At 34.6% G+C, this 19,966-nt stretch overlaps 3 protein-coding genes, 1 long non-coding RNA gene and 1 pseudogene across 4 annotated transcripts; 3 read left to right on the forward strand and 2 right to left on the reverse strand.

Annotated features, from left to right (window-relative positions):
* The first annotated feature begins 975 nt into the window (after positions 1–975).
* Positions 976–1,837, forward strand: LOC135147363 (uncharacterized). The gene is made up of 2 exons (XR_010284921.1): positions 976–1,122; positions 1,694–1,837. It is a non-coding gene; the product is annotated as an uncharacterized LOC135147363 (long non-coding RNA).
* A 4,946-nt stretch (positions 1,838–6,783) lies between these two features.
* LOC108226135 (UDP-glycosyltransferase 76B1) lies at positions 6,784–8,754 on the forward strand. The gene is made up of 2 exons (XM_017401080.2): positions 6,784–7,310; positions 7,735–8,754. The coding sequence occupies exons 1-2, from the start codon at positions 6,845–6,847 to the stop codon at positions 8,610–8,612; spliced, it is 1,344 nt and encodes a 447-aa protein (XP_017256569.2). The 5' UTR covers positions 6,784–6,844; the 3' UTR covers positions 8,613–8,754.
* Positions 8,755–8,880: 126 nt separating this feature from the next.
* LOC108226136 (UDP-glycosyltransferase 76B1-like) lies at positions 8,881–11,141 on the forward strand (annotated as a pseudogene).
* Positions 11,142–11,193: 52 nt separating this feature from the next.
* LOC108226137 (UDP-glycosyltransferase 91A1) lies at positions 11,194–12,831 on the reverse strand. The gene has a single exon (XM_017401082.2). The coding sequence runs from the start codon at positions 12,746–12,748 to the stop codon at positions 11,339–11,341; it is 1,410 nt and encodes a 469-aa protein (XP_017256571.2). The 5' UTR covers positions 12,749–12,831; the 3' UTR covers positions 11,194–11,338.
* Positions 12,832–16,385: 3,554 nt separating this feature from the next.
* Positions 16,386–18,004, reverse strand: LOC108227864 (UDP-glycosyltransferase 91A1). The gene has a single exon (XM_017403229.2). The coding sequence runs from the start codon at positions 17,958–17,960 to the stop codon at positions 16,548–16,550; it is 1,413 nt and encodes a 470-aa protein (XP_017258718.2). The 5' UTR covers positions 17,961–18,004; the 3' UTR covers positions 16,386–16,547.
* Between the last annotated feature and the right edge of the window lie 1,962 nt (positions 18,005–19,966).

Below are 19,966 nucleotides of genomic sequence, written 5' to 3' on the forward strand. Positions count from 1 at the left end.
CGAAAGAAAATTCCAAATCAAAAAGGATATACACAAGCATCTCTATGTTACGAGAAAGGACTTGTTAGGAGTGTATATCACAACTTAGAGCAACCGCAATGACAAATGCCCAGATACATAACATTTTCATCCCACAAACTTGTATGTTGGCCGTGCATATATATCGGACAAATCCTTCGATTCCCATGCCCATCAAAGAGAACACTTGCTCAATTTTTTTATTTTACTTCCTTCAACGCGCATGTCTAACTTTTCCCTGCCCAGGTCTATGCTTATCTTCCCATCGTAGATGGGAAGTGGACAACAAAAATAGTATTGCTGGAACTGTTCTAAGGGTCTGTTTGAGGGTCTGTTTGAGAGTGCTGTTAAAAATTGCTGTGCTGTCAGAAAAAGTGCTGGTAAAATAAATGCTGTTGTAGAAATCAGATAACTGTTTGGTAATTTTTTGATATTTACTCATTTTGAGTTATAATATAAATAAAAATAATGTTTTTGTGAGGTTTTATAATAAAATCTAGAGCAGCATTCTGCAAAAGCTGCAAAGCAGCTTTTTCCAAAAGCATAGGAGACCTGCTTTTTCTAACAGCTTTTCAGCTAAAAGCTGCTATTCGGAAAAGCTGCTTTTAGATTTACCAAACAGTTTTTCACCTGCTTTTCAGCAAAAAGCTGCTGTTGCTGTCTGCAACAACAACCCCAAACAGCACCTAAGATGATGTTTGGATTGTGGATTAGAATGAGATAGATGAGAATTATTTATCCATTAAATGATAATGAGATTCTAATTTCATAGAATAAATTCGTTAATCTAAATACCGATGCATGAATTTAAACCGGACACATTAATCATGATCTAAACAGCTCCGCCACACACCCTAATAAAAACGCTATATGCCAATAATAATTGAAGACATACAAAACCTCCTATTAATAATTAAAAACATACACTCTTTAGTTTTAAATTATGACCAGCTTTTATTCTGAATCCTTATCGCGTGCCAGTGCCTAATCTTCCTTCTTCTCCCGCATCTGTACCACACTAAAAAAAAAACATATTAAGCCTAAAAGGGTTACGCTTCATCTCACTCTCCTCTCCATCCAAGACTTGCTCCCATCTCTTTCAAGGTATCTCTTCGTTTTTTTTTTTGTTACTTTCATTTTCTGATTTATTTGAGTGGAATTGTGAAAAGGTGTTTGACTTTAATCTTGTTTGTTTGTGGGTATTTGTTTGTTTGTTTAATACTTGTGTTTTATTTGGTTTTTGGTGTTTTTTGACGATTTTTCGTGTTACAAATGAGACGCTTCGTTGTTCGTTTCGCATACGACGAGACAACTTGACCGATAGCATAGCGGTGGTGGCCGATGGTGGCGGTGACGGTGGTTTCGGGACGTGATCCGGTTTCAGGAAGGAAAGCGCTAATTGTGCCTTAATTGAGGGCGTAAATTGGGCCTCCTAATTGAGGGCGTAAACTGTGCCTTTTGGGCGTAAATTGTGCTCTTTATTGAGGGCGTTAATTGTGCCTTATTTGAGGGCCTTAATTGTGTCTTAATTAAGGACATTAATATTTTATTATTATGCCTTAATTAAGAGCTTAATTGTCTCAATCATGAGTTATCATGATTGTGGAAATATTTTGATATAACCTGTTAAATATATCGACTTATATTTTTCTTGTTTCTCTTGTTTTATTTTCAGGATTCTTGGAAGAAGACCCGTTTTCTTTTCGGACATTAAAGTTTTATTGTCTAAATTTCCCCGGTCATCTTGCATGTCCGACGGTTAGATAATAAGCTTTCTTGAATGAAAGAATTATCACGGTGAATTGCCGATTCTCGTTGAGATTTATTCTCATTTTCAAAAAAAAAAAAAAAAAAAATTATGACAAGAAACATGAACTTTCTATCCAGGGATATTCCCATCGGATATGATCCGACTTTTACTCAAAGCAGACAAAGAAAACTCAAACCAACAGGCCGTGGATTTGTCTAACCAAAGCTACAAGTACCACGTCGTTTCCGGTTATTCAGTTCAAATTGATAACCAACATGTACTGCCGAGTCTTCTGAACTATTGTCATCGACGTCGACGTGAGTGGGCCTGAATAATATGACATGAAAAGCATTTACCCATAAAAAGAGCCTGGTCTGATTTTAAGACTGAGACTTTAGTTATATTTATTTTAAGCGGTCTTCATGTGATAAGTCAGAAATTTATTTAAAACTAAATATTAGAAATTTGCATTTAAATTGATTCTAAACATTTTTATACATGCAAAATTTTAAAACAATAAGTCATTAAAAAAAGTTACGATTTTCAACTTCTCAAATTTTGACTTGTAAATTAGAAGTTTATTTAAAAATTTTTACATCAACGATACAGATAAACTACTTCCGACTTGTAAAAAAATCTTCTTGAAACATGCACAAGCCTTAAACTTTCCGCAACATGCACCGACCTAAAATCAAAAGTTAGCGATATCTAATAATTTGAACAAGTTATATTTATTTTATTTTTTTAATAAATATTAATTGATCACTCATATAAATAATTTATCAAAATTATTTTTATAAATCTCAAGTCATCTATAATATAAAATTATTCAAACAAATAATTTGAGCTACACAATATAATTATTGGAGTAATGTTACATAATCGAAATTTTGTCGCAATTTCTTTGGCAAATGACGCGGTAGACGCATCAATGATTTTAATCAAATGATTTATTTAGGATTCACCTATAATATAAAATTATTTAAATAGATAATTTAAGCTAACACGATACAATTAGTGAAGTGATACTAATTACTCCATATCATAATTTTGAATAAAATAATTTTATTTAAAAAATTTATGTGATTTTATTATAGTTGAATCAATATATATATATAAAGGAGGATGCGGGCGTCTCTAGAATCGTTCGATTCAGTCTTCTAATTTTTCATAAATTTCGGAGAGAAAATATAATTATAATTCAAAAAAATAAGGTCCAAGAATTCTAAAAATAATACAATTCTTTTCTTATCGAATTCTAAAAGTAATACTCTAGAATCTATTAAAAGGATTCTAACAATAACACAATTCTTTTTCATATTAATTTAGAAATCATAAAATAATCACAAAAGAGATATAATTCTAAATAGTTAAGAAGTAGGAATCTTAACGCGTCTCTAGAAAATCTTTGGTTAATTTTTCTAATTTTCAATTTTTTTTCTTATCGGATTCTAAAGGTAATACTCTGGAATCTATTAAAAGAATTCTAACAATAGCACAATTCTTTTTCATATTAATTTAGAAATCATAAAATAATCGTAAAAGAGATATAATTCTAAGTAGTTAAGAAATAGGAATCTTAACGCGTCTCTAGAATCTCTTTGGTTAATTTTTCTAATTTTTTTGAGAGAAAATATGTAAAGTAGTTAAACAATAGTAATCGTAAAATAGATATAATTCTAAATAGTTAACAAATAGGAATCTTAACAAAAATATAATAGCTAAAATTTGTGAAATTCTAAGTAGTTAACAAATAAGAATCTTAAATTAAAAAATAGGAATCTTAAGAAAAATATAATAACTTAAATTTATGAAATGGATATATTTATCCAATTATGATTATAATTTTATCATAACGTAAATTATTCTTGAGAGGACACGCGGGAGATTACGTGGAGTCTTTAGAAACTTTCTGTTTAAATTTCTAATTTTTTGAGAGAAAATCGGTAAAGTAGCTAAAAAATAGTAAAAGAGATACAATTCTAAGTAGTAAAGAAAGAGGAATTTTAACCAAAATATAATAGCTAAAATCTATGAAATTCTAAGTAGCGAAGAAATAGGAATCTTAAGAGAAAAGAGAGATAATTCTAAACAATTAAGAAATATGAATTTTAAAGAAAAATATAATAGCTAAAATCTATGAAATTGGATATATTTATCCAATTATAATTATAATTTTATCATAATGTAAATGATTCTACTTGTATTTCAGGGGAGGGCGGCCCAAATTAATTTTTATCTAGATAATAAGAAATTTTCAATTAGTATTATGTTTGACGGGAAAGCGGCTAAAATAAATTTTTATCTAAGTTACAATATTTTTTTTATTCAAACGGGACCACAACTTAAAATAATTTTTATCCGATTATAATCTTTAACTTTATCATAATTATAATAATTTTTATTATTATTGTGTTTGACGGTAGGGCGACACAAACTAATATCTACATTATAATGTTTTGTTATTAGGGGCGTCTATAGAATTGTTTGATTCAGTTTTGCGATTTTCTTAAATTTCGAATGAAAAATATAATCATAATTCAAAAAATCATGTTTAAGAATTCTAAAGTTAATACAGTTCTTTTGTTTATATTAATGATATGTTTAACGGGAACATGACCCAAAATAATTTTTACACAATTATAATATTAATTCGTATCAAAATTTATAAAAATTTCATAACGCCGCCGCGAAGCGCGGCTTTATTCACTAGTTATTATTAATACTACCTTATAACCCGTGCAAAGCACGGGCGGCTATAATATTTATTATTTTATTGTATATATTTTAAATTTAACTAATTTTATTGTGAAAATAAAATTAAGAAAGAATAATGTGGTTAAATAAATTTTTTATTTAACGGCTGAATGAATTAGGTCCGTCAAATGACTGATTAAAAATTAGTTCGAACATTTATATTTTAATGAAAATGTTAAAAATTAATAATTTAATGCTGTATAGAACATATTATAAGGTAAAGAGACACGTAAACCCAAATACCGACACATCATACTAACCTAATTTTTATTGGTTTGGTTTAATAGATAATAAAAAGTATATCATAACATGTTATAAATTAAGGAGGTTTGTTGGTCGAATATCAACAAGATCATCAAACTCGACCGAGCTTTAATTGTATAATAATGATATACTGTATAGTATAGATTTATAATATTACTTTTAAACTAAGACCATTGGAGTATTTAAAAAATAATGCTAATGTATTTTAGTGGAAAAGTATCACTGGTTTATTATTAATTATACATAATAATATTTTATTTTTATAAATATGTCACCCGCTCTGTTCTAAAACTCGGTGAATAATAACGATTAATCATCGATGAATCCTTATTCCGTAACTCGCCGAACTGATTAAATATCTGATTATTCTATTAATCATTCTATTAATCTCAGATCAATAAAATTAATCCTCGATTAATCCTTGTTTGATGTCTTTACCGATTAAATATGATTCCCGCTTTTTACAACACTGGTCATCCGTGTTAATCGTAGAAGATCGGTTTTTTAGTTTGAAAATCTAAAAGATATAGTGTGTTCTAGTTAAAAAGGTAATTAATATGTTGCTTGATGTTATTTCAGGAGATTGAGTTTTTTTTTTGTTAGGATTGAGTTTTTTTAGTATAAAACATAAAAGAGATAATATATTTTAGTTAAAAAGAACCATTAGTTATATAGATCGGCACATATTTTTTTTACATGTATGTTGCATGTGTTATTTTTTAGAAAATCAGTTTTTAAGTTAAATGTCTGAAAAAGATAACGTGTTTTAGTTATAAAAAGTAGTTGTTATGTTGTCTAATATTATTTTTTAAATTTTGAGTTTTTTTAGTTAGTAAATATAAAAAAGATAATTGTTTTTTTTTTGCCATAAAAAGATAATTGTTTTAGTTAAAAATGATAATTGATTATATAAAAAGGCTCATAATTCGGCTCAAGTACCGACCAAATTTTAAATATCTCAGTTTTAATAGTATTTGGTTTTTAGGTTAGAAATCTAAAAAAGATAACGTGTTTTAGTTAAAAAGGATAGTTGCTATGTTGTCCAATGTTATTTTTAAAATTTTGAAATTTTAATTAGAAAATATAAAAAAGATAATAATTTTAGTTAAAAAGGATAATTGATTATATAAAAAAACCATAATTCGGCCCAAGTATCGACCGACCAAACTTTTGATAATTGATTATATAAAAAGCCCATAATTCGACCCAAGTACTGACCGACCAAACTTTTAATATTTCGCCTTTAATAGCACAATAAGTATGGGTTAATAATCAAGTGAGTCATCAAAGTGGACTTAATATATCAAGTTGGTCACTGAACTCAAAACCGTCTCAAATTGGTCACTTAAGTCAGTTACATGTATCTTTAAATATGAGTTCTAAGGAGTAAAAGTATTATTTACATAGATTTACACATTATTCTTGAATGTTACCCCAACTTAGTACAAGGTTATGACTTCTAGTATTTATGATAATATATTTAAATTTTATCAAGTTTATTTGTTATTTATTTTTTATTATATAGTTAATTCCTTTATTTTAATTAAAAATAAATAATAAATAAACTTGATAAAATCAAAATATATTATTATAAATACTAGAAGTCATAACATTGTACTTAGTTGTGATAACATTCAAGAATAATGCGTAAACCTCTGTAAATAATATTTTTAATCCTTTAGCTCATATTTAAAGATACGTGTAACCGACTTAAATGACCAATTTGAGACGGTTTTTAGTTCAGTGACCAACTTGATATATCGAGCCCACTCTGGTGACTCACTTGATTATTAACCCCAATAAGTATAGATGAGTAGAAGATATTTTAAAATAATCCACCTTTTCGGACGTCCAACTAAATCTAGGGAGACGGTGCAGAGATGACTCAAACGTCAGATTTGGTGACGTATATTATATTTGATATTGAAAATATTGGATTTATTTTAATGAAATATTTTATTAATTTATCGCTTATAAATAAGCCTTCCAGTTCCCAAGATATTGATTATTATCGAACGAGAAAACAAAGAGGATAACAAGTTAACAGAGCGGAAGATGGGTGGGAGGTTGCTGCTCTTTCCATTACCGTTTCAAGGCCACATAAACCCCATGCTTCAGCTTGCAAGCATCCTCTACTCCAAGGGCTTCAATATCACAATCATCCACACTTTCTGCAACTCTCCCAACAAATCCAACTACCCTCACTTCGCTTTCGAGGCCATCTCAGAAGAAACCCTCACTGCCTCCCCGACCATGCAGGGAAGTGTCACCAACGTCGTGCTTCTCAACAAGGTTTGCTTCGATCCGTTTCGCGACTGCGTGAAGAGGCTCTTGTCGAATGCTTCTGCAGACGAGCCTATTCTCTGCTTGATAACGGATGCTTTGTTGTACTTTACTCAAGCTGTCGCGGACTTGCTTATGCTGCCGAGGCTTGTTTTGAGAACGAGTAGTCTTTCTGCGTTTCATGTTCTTCGTCTCCATCCGGTCTTGCTTCAGAAAGGCTATCTCTCAGAAGGTTTAGGTACGTGCTAGCTCTCAGGATATTTGTTATGATTTTGTCACTCCTTTCAGATTATTTTATTTTTGAGATTGTTATGCTTTTAATGATATACTAGAGGAATGGAAGGGGGATAAATGACCTTATCTATAAATGGGTCATGGGACCTGATGGGTATTTTTCAGTTGTGGGATGAATATCAGCGATCATGATTATAATATTTTTTAAAAATGTTCGGTGATTTTAACAGTTGAACAGGTAAAATGTTCCCCACGATTAAAAAACGTTGAACGAGTATCCGTCCCGCCGTTAAAAAGCATAAAAGCCTAAATTGAAAGGAGAGCTTGACCTTAAAAGGAAAACAATCAATATCTTATTAGTCGTTTGTCTTACTTTTTCATAGATGTTCGATGTACAGACTTCAAATTCACTCAAATTTCCATTTCAGATTCTCATTCAGATGCACCAGTACCAGAGGCGCAACCTCTTAAAGTAAAAGATATTTCACGGACCTATAAGATTGAGGGAGAAGATCTGGCTGAAATAATCTCAGGAATGGTGATGGGAATTAAAGCATCTTCGGGGATCATTTGGAACACCTTTGTAGAACTTGAACAACCTGTATTGAATACTATTCAACAAAATTTCCCGATCCCCAGTTTCACAATTGGTCCATTTCATAAATACTTTACAGCATCCGCAAGTAGCTTACTAGAACAAGACCGGACTGCAATTTCTTGGTTAGACATGCAAGCACCACTCTCCGTCTTGTATGTTAGTTTTGGGAGCGTTGCAGCTATAGATAAGAGTGAATTCTTTGAGATGGCTTGGGGCTTAGCCAATAGTAAGCAGAAATTCTTGTGGGTGGTTAGACCTGGAGTCATCCGTGGCTCGGAGTGGCTGGAGCCCTTTCCACCTGGGCTCCAAGAGGCAGTGAGCGAAAGGGGTCATATCATTAAATGGGCTCCTCAACAAGAAGTGCTGGCTCATCCTGCAACAGCATGCTTTTGGAGTCACTGTGGATGGAATTCGACGTTGGAGAGCGTTTGTGAAGGAGTCCCAATGATTTGTTCCCCTAGTTTTGGAGACCAGCCGACCAATGCAAGGTGTGTAGAGACTGTTTGGAAAGTGGGACTGGTTTTGGAGAATGGTTTCGAGAGAGAGGAGATAGAAAGGGCAATCAGGAGAGTAATGATTGATCAAGAAGGGAAAGAGATGAAGATGAGAATGTCTTGTCTAAAGGAGAAGGTAAACCTTTGTTTAATGGAAGGGGGGTCTTCATACAAATCATTAGAAGACTTAGTTAGTTTCATCTTGTCATTTTAATATTTTTTGAGCATTCTGTCTTTCCTCCAGTGGAGAAGTTTAATGTTCTAGCCTGAAAACAAGCTTGCTTTGTATTCTAACAAATAAAGAAAATAAACAAAATAGCTCTCCTGTGGATTAAACCACTTATTGAAGATATGCATTTTTCATAGAGCAAGTTTCTCTGTTTTTACAAGACTCTACCTGTATCTCAATTATTTAGTTCAAAATCTCCCAGGATAGACTGACATGAACCAAAAGTAGTTGTTGATTATTGTTGTGGAACTGAAGTGGACTGAACCTCAGAAATGGACACAAGAAAGGATAAGTTAATCAAGATCTACCAACTTTTGTATCCCCGAGTCCATGTGCTACTTCACTGAGTTTGCGGTCCTCTAGATCTACCAACTTTTGTATCCCCGTCTAATGTTTTCGCTCAAAAATCAGATGTGTATTTTTAACTTGTGCATTTCAATATGGACCATGTTAGCAAATCAGTTGTATATAAATTAGCTCTCAGTATTCAGAGAAGAAGAAATTGCAGCATAGAAAGATGGGCAAAGGGCGTTTGTTACTCTTTCCATTGCCCTTACAGGGCCACATAAACCCCATGCTTCAGCTCGCAAACATTCTCCACTCCAAGGGCTTCAGCATTACGATCATACACACTTCCTTCAACTCTCCAAACAAATCCAATTACCCTCACTTCACCTTCGAATGCATCTCCGAAGGCGGTCTTGAAGGAGATCTCAAGAGTGTCATATTACTAATTAACCTCGTAAACAAGGTCTTGTTTGATCCATTTCGCGACTGCGTTTAAAGGCTGTTATCAGATTCTTGTGCAGAGGATCCCATACGCTGCTTAATTTCAGATGCTACCTTGTACTTCACTCAAGCAGTCGTGGATTCACTTAAGCTCCCCAGAATTGTTCTGAGAACGAGTAGTCTGTGTTCATTTCATGTTTTTCATGCCTTTTAAAATAAGAATCTATTGTTTTATTATAATTCATTCTTCTAGTATCTCTAGCTCAAGGTGAACCTCTTCCGTCGTCCACTTTTATCAATTGCTTTGATTTTTCGTGTGCTTGATTTTTATTTCAATTATATGAAAGTTTTTTTCCTGAGGTTGGGTCTACTCAAAGTTGAGACACTTGATAAAAGCATTATTTTTAAGAACAAAAAACAATAAATGTGATTATTAAAAAAGAAGCTAATGTGTCGTAGTTTAATCAGAACCATCTTCAACTCAAACTCGATCTGCTCTTATAGATGGTGAAGGTGATAAGTTGAGGATCGCTTCTAGAGATTGGGGTACCGTACTAATTCTTGAAAACTTTTAAAAAAAATATATTAATACATATTTCAACATTTATACTAATTATATACAACACTAGGTTTCTAGTAGAATGCCTTTTATTATTCAAAATGCATGTTCCAATGCAATCCCAGTTTATGCAGTATATTCCCTCTAAAACATTACAGTATTGTGATTAGCTCTTCTCTGAGCAAGATAAGTACTCAACGATGAAAATAGTCAATTTTGCATTACAGGTTCTGAATCAGAAACACCAGTACCAGAGATTCCATCACTGAAAGTAAAAGATGTTTCACTGACCTTTAAGATTGAGGGAGAAGATCTGGATGTGATGCTCTCCGGAATGATGGCAGGAACCAAGGCAGCTTCAGGACTCATTTGGAACTCCTTTGAAGAACTTGAACAATCTATACTTCATACTATTCAACAAGAATTTCCCATCCCCAATTTCACAATAGGTCCATTCCACAAATATTTTACAGCCTCAGCAAGTAGCCTTATCGCACAAGACCAGACTGCACTTTCTTCGTTGGACATGCAAGCACCACTGTCTGTCTTGTATGTCAGTTTTGGGAGCCTTGCAGCTATTGATAAGACTGAATTCTTTGAAATGGCTTGGGGCTTGGCCAATAGTAAACAAAAATTCTTGTGGGTGGTTAGACCAGGACTCATTCGTGGCTCGGAGTGGCTAGAGCCTTTGCCAACAGGGCTCCAAGAGGTGATGAGACAAAGGGGTCATATTGTTAAATGGGCTCCTCAACAAGAAGTGTTGGCTCATCCTGCAACAGCATGTTTTTGGAGTCACTGTGGATGGAATTCGACGTTGGAGAGCGTTTGTGAAGGAGTCCCAATGATTTGTTCCCTTGTTTCGGAGACCAGCTGACCAATACAAGGTGTGTAGAGGCTGTTTGGAAAGTGGGACTGGTATTGGAGAACGATATTGAGAGGGAGGAAATAGAGAGGGCAATCAGGAGAGTAACGGTTGATCAAGAAGGGAAAGAGATGAAGATGAGAATGTATTGTCTGAAGGAGAAGGTAAACCTTTGTATAATGGAAGGTGGATCTTCATACAAATCATTAGAAGGCTTAGTTAATTTCATCTTGTCCTTATGATTGCCTTTTGTAAACAAGTAGCTTTATGCATGCTATCTTTCCTCCTGTGGAGAAGTTAAGATATTGTATCCACCAAACACACTTGCTTTCTAATAAAAAGATAGCTGTTCTATAGTTAGATCCTTTTTTGGTGTTTCTATAGTTTAGATCTTCAACCATTTGAGCTTATGATAGTTCTACATAACCCTCGGTCTCATACAACTCACCAGGACCGAGGTAGTACATACGAAGAAAAAACAAGTGAACCGAATTAAAAGACAAGCAATGAAATACAGTGGTCCCTGGGTTGAGCCACCAGGAAAACATTACACAGAGTGACTTAGTTTTTCATAATTTTATGGTTCTGTAGATAATTCAAGAGGTTATCGACGTAACCGTTTTGCTTATCCATGTCACACAGGATAGCTTGCATGTCTTTCACTTTGCCTCGGTAGATCTTCCCTTCTTCATCGAGCATTATCAAGTTAACTGACTCCGCCACTGATTCCCTAGTAAACCCACCGTCTGACTCATCTCGCGGAATTTGAAACCCCAGCTTCTTCTCCTCCAGCTGCTTAGCAATAATTCCTTGATCATACACACATGGCAACAAAATAAGCGCCTTTCCAAACTGCATTGCCTCTACTACTGAGCTGTACCCTGATGAATTCAACAAGGCACCGACCGACTCATGATTTAATATCTTAATCTGAGGCACCCAAGTGGTGTAAATCATCCCACGCCCTCGTGTTCGGTCTTGAAACCCTTCTGGCAACTCTACTGCCTCTGTATCAGACGAGCCCCTTTGTTTTTTCATAGCCCAAAAGAATGGTAACCCGGTCAGCTCAAGACCAAGCGCTAACTCTGTGGTCTGAGCTTGAGTCAATTTGGCCTCGGACCCAAAAGCTACAAATAGTACGCTTCCCTTTGCTTGTTTGTCGAGCCAATCTTTTATCTCACTCCAATCTTCATTGTCATCCTCTTTGCTCTCTTCAACATCAGGCAACAAGCCCACTGGAATCACGGGTTTCTTGTACAGGTCCTGTAGTAATTTTAACCAATCCCCTTCAAATTCGACGCTGCTTCTTATTGCCACCATATCACAATATTCGAGACTCCTCCCAGCACGATAAGACTCGCTCACATTTCCCGTCTCCTCATCAGCTTCAAAACCAGGAGCCAGGGCTAGAGTCTGATACAGAGACATTGCAACATTTGTGTCGAAGTGAACCCACTTAGGTTTAACCATGAAATCTTCTGGCCTCACGCGGTAATCATCGCCCTTGATCATGTGAGATGGAGGGCCTAAAAATCCCATGAAGGAAGCAGAGTAAACACTGTAGTGACACCATCGAATGCGGAGTCTCGAAGCAATAGGCCTCAGCCAGTAAGAAACATAATCAGCGAGTATCCAATCCACTGTGCTGGATTCCAAGAAACGAGTCATAGGTTCTTGAAGAAGATCGTACGCGAGTTTCAGGTACTTGACCTTGTGGAATGGAACCTCAGTTGTGGACTCTGCATTTTCGGGTAAGTTGGGTACTAATGGCAGTGGAATCTTGACAAGATTTATCAAAGGAGCCAGATTCTGAGGGATTTTTGGGAGGCTATCGATAATTTTGGGAGTGGAAACAAAAGAGATCTTGTGACCCTTTGCAGCCATGAGCTTGGCTAGCTTCCAGTAGGGAGATATGTGACCAAAGGCTAACCAAGGGAACATTACTATGTGCAATTTCTCAACAGAAGCCATATTGTAAGCTGAAAGCTGAAAGCTTTGTTTTCTGCTTGGCAAGATTAATGTATTAATATGAACTATATAGAGAGGGCAGGCACATGTCTGGTCAAAGGTATCACCCTACGTGATGTCAACCGTGACATTCACATTTCTGGTCCCAGAAATTGCATCACAGACGCGATCTTTTAAATTATAGGGTCGGTTTGTTTCTAAGAAGTAGAAGCTGCTTCTGGATTCTACTTTTATTTTGACCCCTTTGCGTAAAAGAGTAAAAACACTTTTAAGAAGCCGAGAATGCTAACTTCTCTGTCAGAGTTTTGATTCTTTTCCCAACACTTTATTAAGTTATTTATTTCTCACTTTTAATCTACTTCTTTACTTTAAGGAATAAATCATTTTTTTAAGTTTGCCCAAACGGCCTCATGGAATTATGTTAAGTACCCCTTTCCTTCATGTAACTCATCATCTTAGGTTGGTTGAAGAGAAAGAATTTGTTTTTACATTTTGGGTAATGAGAAGTACAAAGTTTATACAAGCTCCCCAGAATTGTTTTGAGGACGAGCTATGCTCATTTCATGTTTTTCATGCCTTCACACTTCTGCTTCAGAAAAGATACCTCTCCATGGAAGGTGTGCATTACTACTTAGCAGAATATACGTTCGAATTTTCTCTGGAGACCAAGAATTATTCCAATTTTTTTTTAATAGTAAATATTTTTCTCACTTTCATTATTATCTTAACTTTTATTTGGACAATTATTTTTGGGTACTTGGTTTCCCTGACCAAACAAACATAAGAAAAAAAATCTGATTTCGAGCGTGCTTTTATTTTTATTTTTGCTTGTAAATAAACATTTAATTTGAATATTGTCTAAATTAAAAGTGGAAAAGCACTAGTGAGTATAACTATCTCTCTTTCATAAATCAAAATGCATGTTAGAAAAAATAGCAAAGTATAGCTACTAAAATGATAGGATAAGTATAAGTTGATCGTCTGCAGAAAATAATTTGTTGTGGACGGCGTACTATAAATTCACAGATGTAAAAATTAGGTGGCTGCAGTATGCAAAACAATAATCAGTTTTGTGCTGGCACACAATGCAGTTGTATACTTGTATGTCATCACAAGATAACTACTATAAAATCTAAGATGAGGGGAGATGCATCATGCATGAGATGAGCAAGTGATCAAATATGATAGAGTTATTATGCCGTATATAGTTGGACATGTTAAGTTGTTTGTAGTTGGAAAAAATAGAAATGATAATGATTTTTGGGTCTTAAATTTGTGTATATATAGCATATAAAAAACAGAGGGATGAAGGAACTATAATACGAAAAGATTTTTTCATTTAATTTTGAATTCTACCAACACACAATAAATTTCATGGTACGTTGGACGTTGTCAATATGGTTGTTTCCTGGTTGCTTAATTTCATATCGGGTTGATACTCCATTTGCCATTGTACTGGACCAAAACTTTCAGTTGGCCTACCAAGTCAAAAAAGTTTTCATTTAAATAATAAAGCGTCTAAAAACTTACAATCACATAATTAATCTTAAGAAATATTTCAGCGCCGTTAGCCATATCTTTGACTTTAACGGAAAACATTAAATTGCATAAAATTTTCAGATTTGCATGTATAAATTAGGGTTCTTAAGGTTAATTTGAGTCTGGATGATTGAGAAAAGGGGTCGGAGGTTGAATAGGTTCTGGCGACTGTTTTTGCTTATACAGTTCAGTAGGTTTTAGAAGAGCTGGGGAATGGATTTATCCTTTATGCATGCCCAGTAGAAAATCTTTTGAGCGTGCAGGTATAGAGCAAGTGTTTCTTCTACCTTAAAACCAATAAATTTCAAATTTGTACGGACAAGCAAATGGCCTGTCTGATTTTGTGTCTGGTTAGCAAAGATAAGAAGAGTGATAGTATAGCATGTAGTGTTGTAAATGGTAACCAGAAGGCATCATCTAAGCTCCATGTCTCTCAAGATACAGAGAAATGGCTCATGAAAGTAAAGGAAGCTTATGATCTGTAAAATAATATTCACAATTGAAGAAAGCTTATGATCTGTAAAATAATATTACATATGTACGTCTTGAGCTTTGCTTTCTTCTGTTTAACTTGTGCTTCATGATTGGTATAAAATATGTATGTGCTCACTGTGTTGAATGGTTTTAGATGCGGATCTTAATACTTTACTTAAAATCACATACAACATCTTTAAGGATTCGAATAATTTTAAATTACAAACTGTATGCACAATTTTAATGATCCAGATCATGTATATAGTGTCTTGCTCATATTGTTACTGATCCTGTGCCTATCTTATTAACAATGCTCCTGTTAAATAGATTGGTTTGCCCATTTTATGGTGTATACAATTGTTTTCCATGTTTCCAACGTAACGTCTAAATGTTTACATGCTTCCAGATCAAGATCATATGAATCAACAACACAGTTTTGGGTTGGGGGGGGGGGGGGGGGTGAGGAAGTGGAGTGGAGAGATTGCTTGTAAAGTTGTCTTTACTCGGTAGGACAACTGAAAATTTTGATCGAAAATAGTGATGAAACAGAACATTAACACGTTAAGTATTTAACGGAGGCTAACAGAATGACTTTTTTGCAAGTTGTAAATAGTACAATTAGTTGACTGAAAGCTTTTTTCACTCGGTAGGCTAACTGAAAATTTTAATGCAGTGCAGTGATGAAATAAAGCATTAACCACTTTCATATCCACTGACATTCGTCGAAGTGTTGCATATATATATATATATTTTTTCTTTAGAAGTGTTGCATATTTGTCTACTCTACTGCACAACAAATTTGGGATGATTTGACTGTTGGTTTTTCTCAAACGAACTCTGCCTCGTGTTTTTTACTAATTACGTAAGACATTGCCTCTATTTATCAACACACTTTATCCGTGATTGCATGCATTCACCAAATATAGAACTCTTGTGACTGAACCGACAATTTGGCCCCTCTTCATAATTGTGTGTGCATCTACCAAACTGAGGTTGCAAAAATATGAAAACTGATGGACGATGAAAACTTGCTCAATATGCTGTAACGTATCACGGCCATCACCTCAAAGTTTTTGGCTATTGTCCCTTCCTCCCCTCATCTTGCTCTTGCTCTCTCCTTTTATAATATGATGGAGATGAGTCACCATCTGAAGTTTCGGGAATGGAGGACAAGTGTCTCCTTTGTAGAGGTAGAGTAGGTGACGAGGAAAGGCTAGGATTACATGTGGCGGGTTTTCCAGAAAATCTGGAATGGCTAACAGGAAGCAGGTGATGGAGCAGGCAGGTGATGGAGAGGTGACGTGGCTGCCGTAGAGAAGGGGCTACGGTCTCGCCGTAGAGAGTTGCAGCCCGTAAGAGATGTTGTGCCCCGTAGGAGATGTTGTGCCATCATTCAGACTTGTTTATAAGGTTCATGGCTCTGCTAATATCATCCACTGTATCTCTTGTTCATGTTCTTGATAACTAGACAGAGATCATCCTCGTAACCCTACGGATGATCCCGCAAGGGTGGTGAAGCTCCATAGATATAAGTTTCAGGGGTGGCTTACAGAGTTGCAGTCTTGCCGTAGGCAGTAGAAAAAACGAATGCATAGCCGTAGTTTAGTTTACAGGTTTTTTAGCTATCAATGATATTAAAATGTGTGCCGAACCCTCGGTCTCATACAACTCACACCGGGACCAAGGTCGTACATACGAAAGAAAAAACAAGTGAACCGAATTAAAAGACAAGCAATGAAATACAGTGATCCCTGGGTTGAGCCACCAGGAAAACATTACACAGAGTGACTTAATTTTTCGAAAACTTGTGGTTCTGCAGATAATTCAGCAGGTTATCGACGTAACCGTTTTGCTTATCCATGTCACACAGGATAGCTTGCATGTCCTTCACATTGTCTCGATAGATCTTCCCTTCTTCATCGAGCATTACCAAGTTAACTGACTCCGCCACTGATTCCCTAGTAAACCCACCGTCTGACTCATCTCGCGGAATTTGAAACCCCAGCTTCTTCTCCTCCAGCTGCTTAGCAATAATTCCTTGATCATACACACATGGCAACAAAATAAGCGCCTTTCCAAACTGCATTGCCTCTACTACTGAGCTGTAACCTGATGAATTCAGCAAGGCACTAACCGATTCGTGATCTAATATCTTAGTCTGAGGCACCCAAGTGGTGTAAATCATCCCACGCCCTCGTGTTCGGTCTTGAAACCCTTCTGGCAACTCAACTGGCTCTGTATCAGACAAGCCTCTTTGTTTTTTCATAGCCCAAAAGAATGGTAACCCGGTCAGCTCCAAACCAAGCGCTAACTCTGTGGTCTGAGCTTGAGTCAATTTGGCCTCGGACCCAAAAGCTACAAATAGTACGCTTCCCTTTGCTTGTTTGTCGAGCCAATCTTTGATCTCACTCCAATCTTCATTGTCATCCTCTTTGCTCTCTTCAACATCAGGCAACAAGCCCACTGGAATCACCGGTTTCTCGTACATGTCCTGTAGTAATTTTAACCAATCCCCTTCAAATTCGACGCTGCTTCTTATTGCCACCATATCAAAATATTCGAGACTCCTCCCAACACGATAAGCCTCGCTCACATTTCCCGTCTCCTCATCAGTTTCATAACCAGCAGCCAGGGCTAGACTCTGATACAGAGACATTGCGACATTTGTGTCGAAGTGAACCCACTCAGGTTTAACCGTGAAATCTTCTGGCTTCACGCGGTAACCATCGCCCTTGATCAAGTTAGAAGGGGGGCCTAAAAATCCCATGAAGGAAGCAGTGAAAATATTGTAGGGACACCATCGAATGCGGAGTCTCGAAGCAATAGGCCTCAGCCAGTAAGAAACATAATCAGCGAGTATCCAATCCGCTGTGCTGGATTCCAAGAAACGAGTAATAGGTTCTTGAAGAAGATCGTACATGAGTTTCAGGTACTTGACCTTGTGGAATGGAACCTCAGTTGTGGACTCTGCATTTTCGGGTAAGTTGGGTACTAATGGCAGTGGAATCTTGACAAGATTTATGAAAGGAGCTAGATTCTGAGGGATTTTTGGGAGGCTATCGATATTTTTGGGAGTGGCCGAAACAAAAGAGATCTTGTGACCCTTTGCAGCCATGAGCTTGGCTAGCTTCAAGTAAGGAAATATGTGACCAAAGGCTAACCAAGGGAACATTACTATGTGCAATTTCTCAACACAAGCCATATCGTAAGGTGAAAGCTGAAAGCTTTGTTTTCTGCTTGGCAAGATTGATGTATCAACACGAACTATATATAGAGGGGCAGAAGAATGAGCAGTGTTATATGTATTGAATTGGGTACAAAATTTTATGTCGAATACATGATATTTAAGACAAATATTGTAAGTGATGTTATTTACGTGAATATAGGGTTTTTGTTTCAAGCAAACTTCAGAATCCAACAATTACAGATACGAATATAGGCATATTCATATTTGAAAATATCCGAATCAAAAATTATATATACATGATATTTAAATATTATTGGTAGGTTCAAATTATAACCTATATTAAAGTTAGAACTTAGACCTTATTTATATTCATTAGATTAGGATAGAATGGACGGTCTTGATGTAACAAGCATTTAAATATAGTAATTATGAGTTGCATATCAATAATAATGATGATAGTAAATATACAAGTTGTATTTCATTTTATAAATATAAATAAAATCTTTAATTATCTTTCATAATTAACAATTTCAATTGTATTTATTATTATATTAATATTTTGTACGAACATTCTTATAAAATATAAAAGTTCTGCAGCAATATCAATACAATAGTATGATAAAATCATGTATAATATCCACGTACTGCAACAATATTCTTCTTAACAAACAATTTTAATTGTATCCTTCATTATAATAATATTTTGTACGAACACTCTTATAAAATATAAAAGTTCTGTAGCAGCATCAATACAATAGTCTAATAAAATCGTGTATAATATATACGTACTGCAACAATATTTTTCTTAACTAAATATTTTAATTATATTTTTTATTATACTAATATTTTGTACAAACATTCTTATAAAATATAAAAGTTCTGTAGCAGTATCCGTATAATACTCTAATTAAATCATGTATAATATATAAGGTACCGTAACAATATTATTAATTTTTCATTCCTACTAAAGAATAATAAACAATATACTGTAGTAGTATTTTATACTGCTGTAGTATTTTAATCAACAATTAAAAGAGTATATAATGTGCTACATAAGTATATTATATTTTATTATTCACATTTTTTTAGTGTTTTTAAAAAAATTCATTGTTAACGATATCCCGCAGAGATATATTTTTTCAAAACATGTGTACAAAAATTTGAAAGGCATCAAATTCTAGGTGCTTCCCTCTGGTCCTTATTATAAGGCATCAAAACTTTTTGCACACAATTCTAGGTGCTTTGACCACCTACTTAAAATTAATTTTTTTAAAATATTTTTTTTCTGAATTAAAATATATATCACATATTTTAATTCAGAAAAGGAAAATTTTAAAAAAAATAATTTTAAGTGTGTCGTCAAATCATTTAGAATTGTGTGCAAAAAGTCTTAGTGACTTAAAATAAGGACCAGAGGGAGTATTTTTTAACCTCATAAAGTGTGTATTATAGTTTGTGCATTTACATATGTACTCATAAAATAATATATTTATATAAATTTTTATATAATTATATAATATTATAGACATTTATCATCGAGTATATCCCACATTTTCAGTTTTTAATTATTAAATATCCTGCATGTTTTAATCTCGGCAGTCCATTGTTTTCTATATCCAACGGTCCACTTATGGACTCCAACGACTCCAAGGAACCCAATTCTGGTTGAAGAGAAATAATTAGATTTTGGGCAATGAGAAGTACAAAATTTATACAAACTCAACTGGTACTGAATTCAGCTCTCATATTTTATAAGTTTCTTTAGATACAGTTTTGTATCATATGAAGAGAAACTTCTGATATCCCTAGAAAGTGAATTCATTTGCCTCTAATCTTAGCTTCAAAAGAAGTACATGCAACTTCTGCCGACTAAATGTCCTCATACAACTTCTAAAAATGACGAATTGTTCGATCTGGAGTAATTCGTGGCTTGAACGGGAAGTAGTTCTCGATCATTGCTGTGATTTTGAGGTGGACTGGACCTTAAAAATTGACATGAAATCCATTACAAACATTTGAAA

Source organism: Daucus carota, chromosome 6, assembly GCF_001625215.2.
Source record: "Daucus carota subsp. sativus chromosome 6, DH1 v3.0, whole genome shotgun sequence".
NCBI lineage: Eukaryota > Viridiplantae > Streptophyta > Magnoliopsida > Apiales > Apiaceae > Daucus > Daucus carota.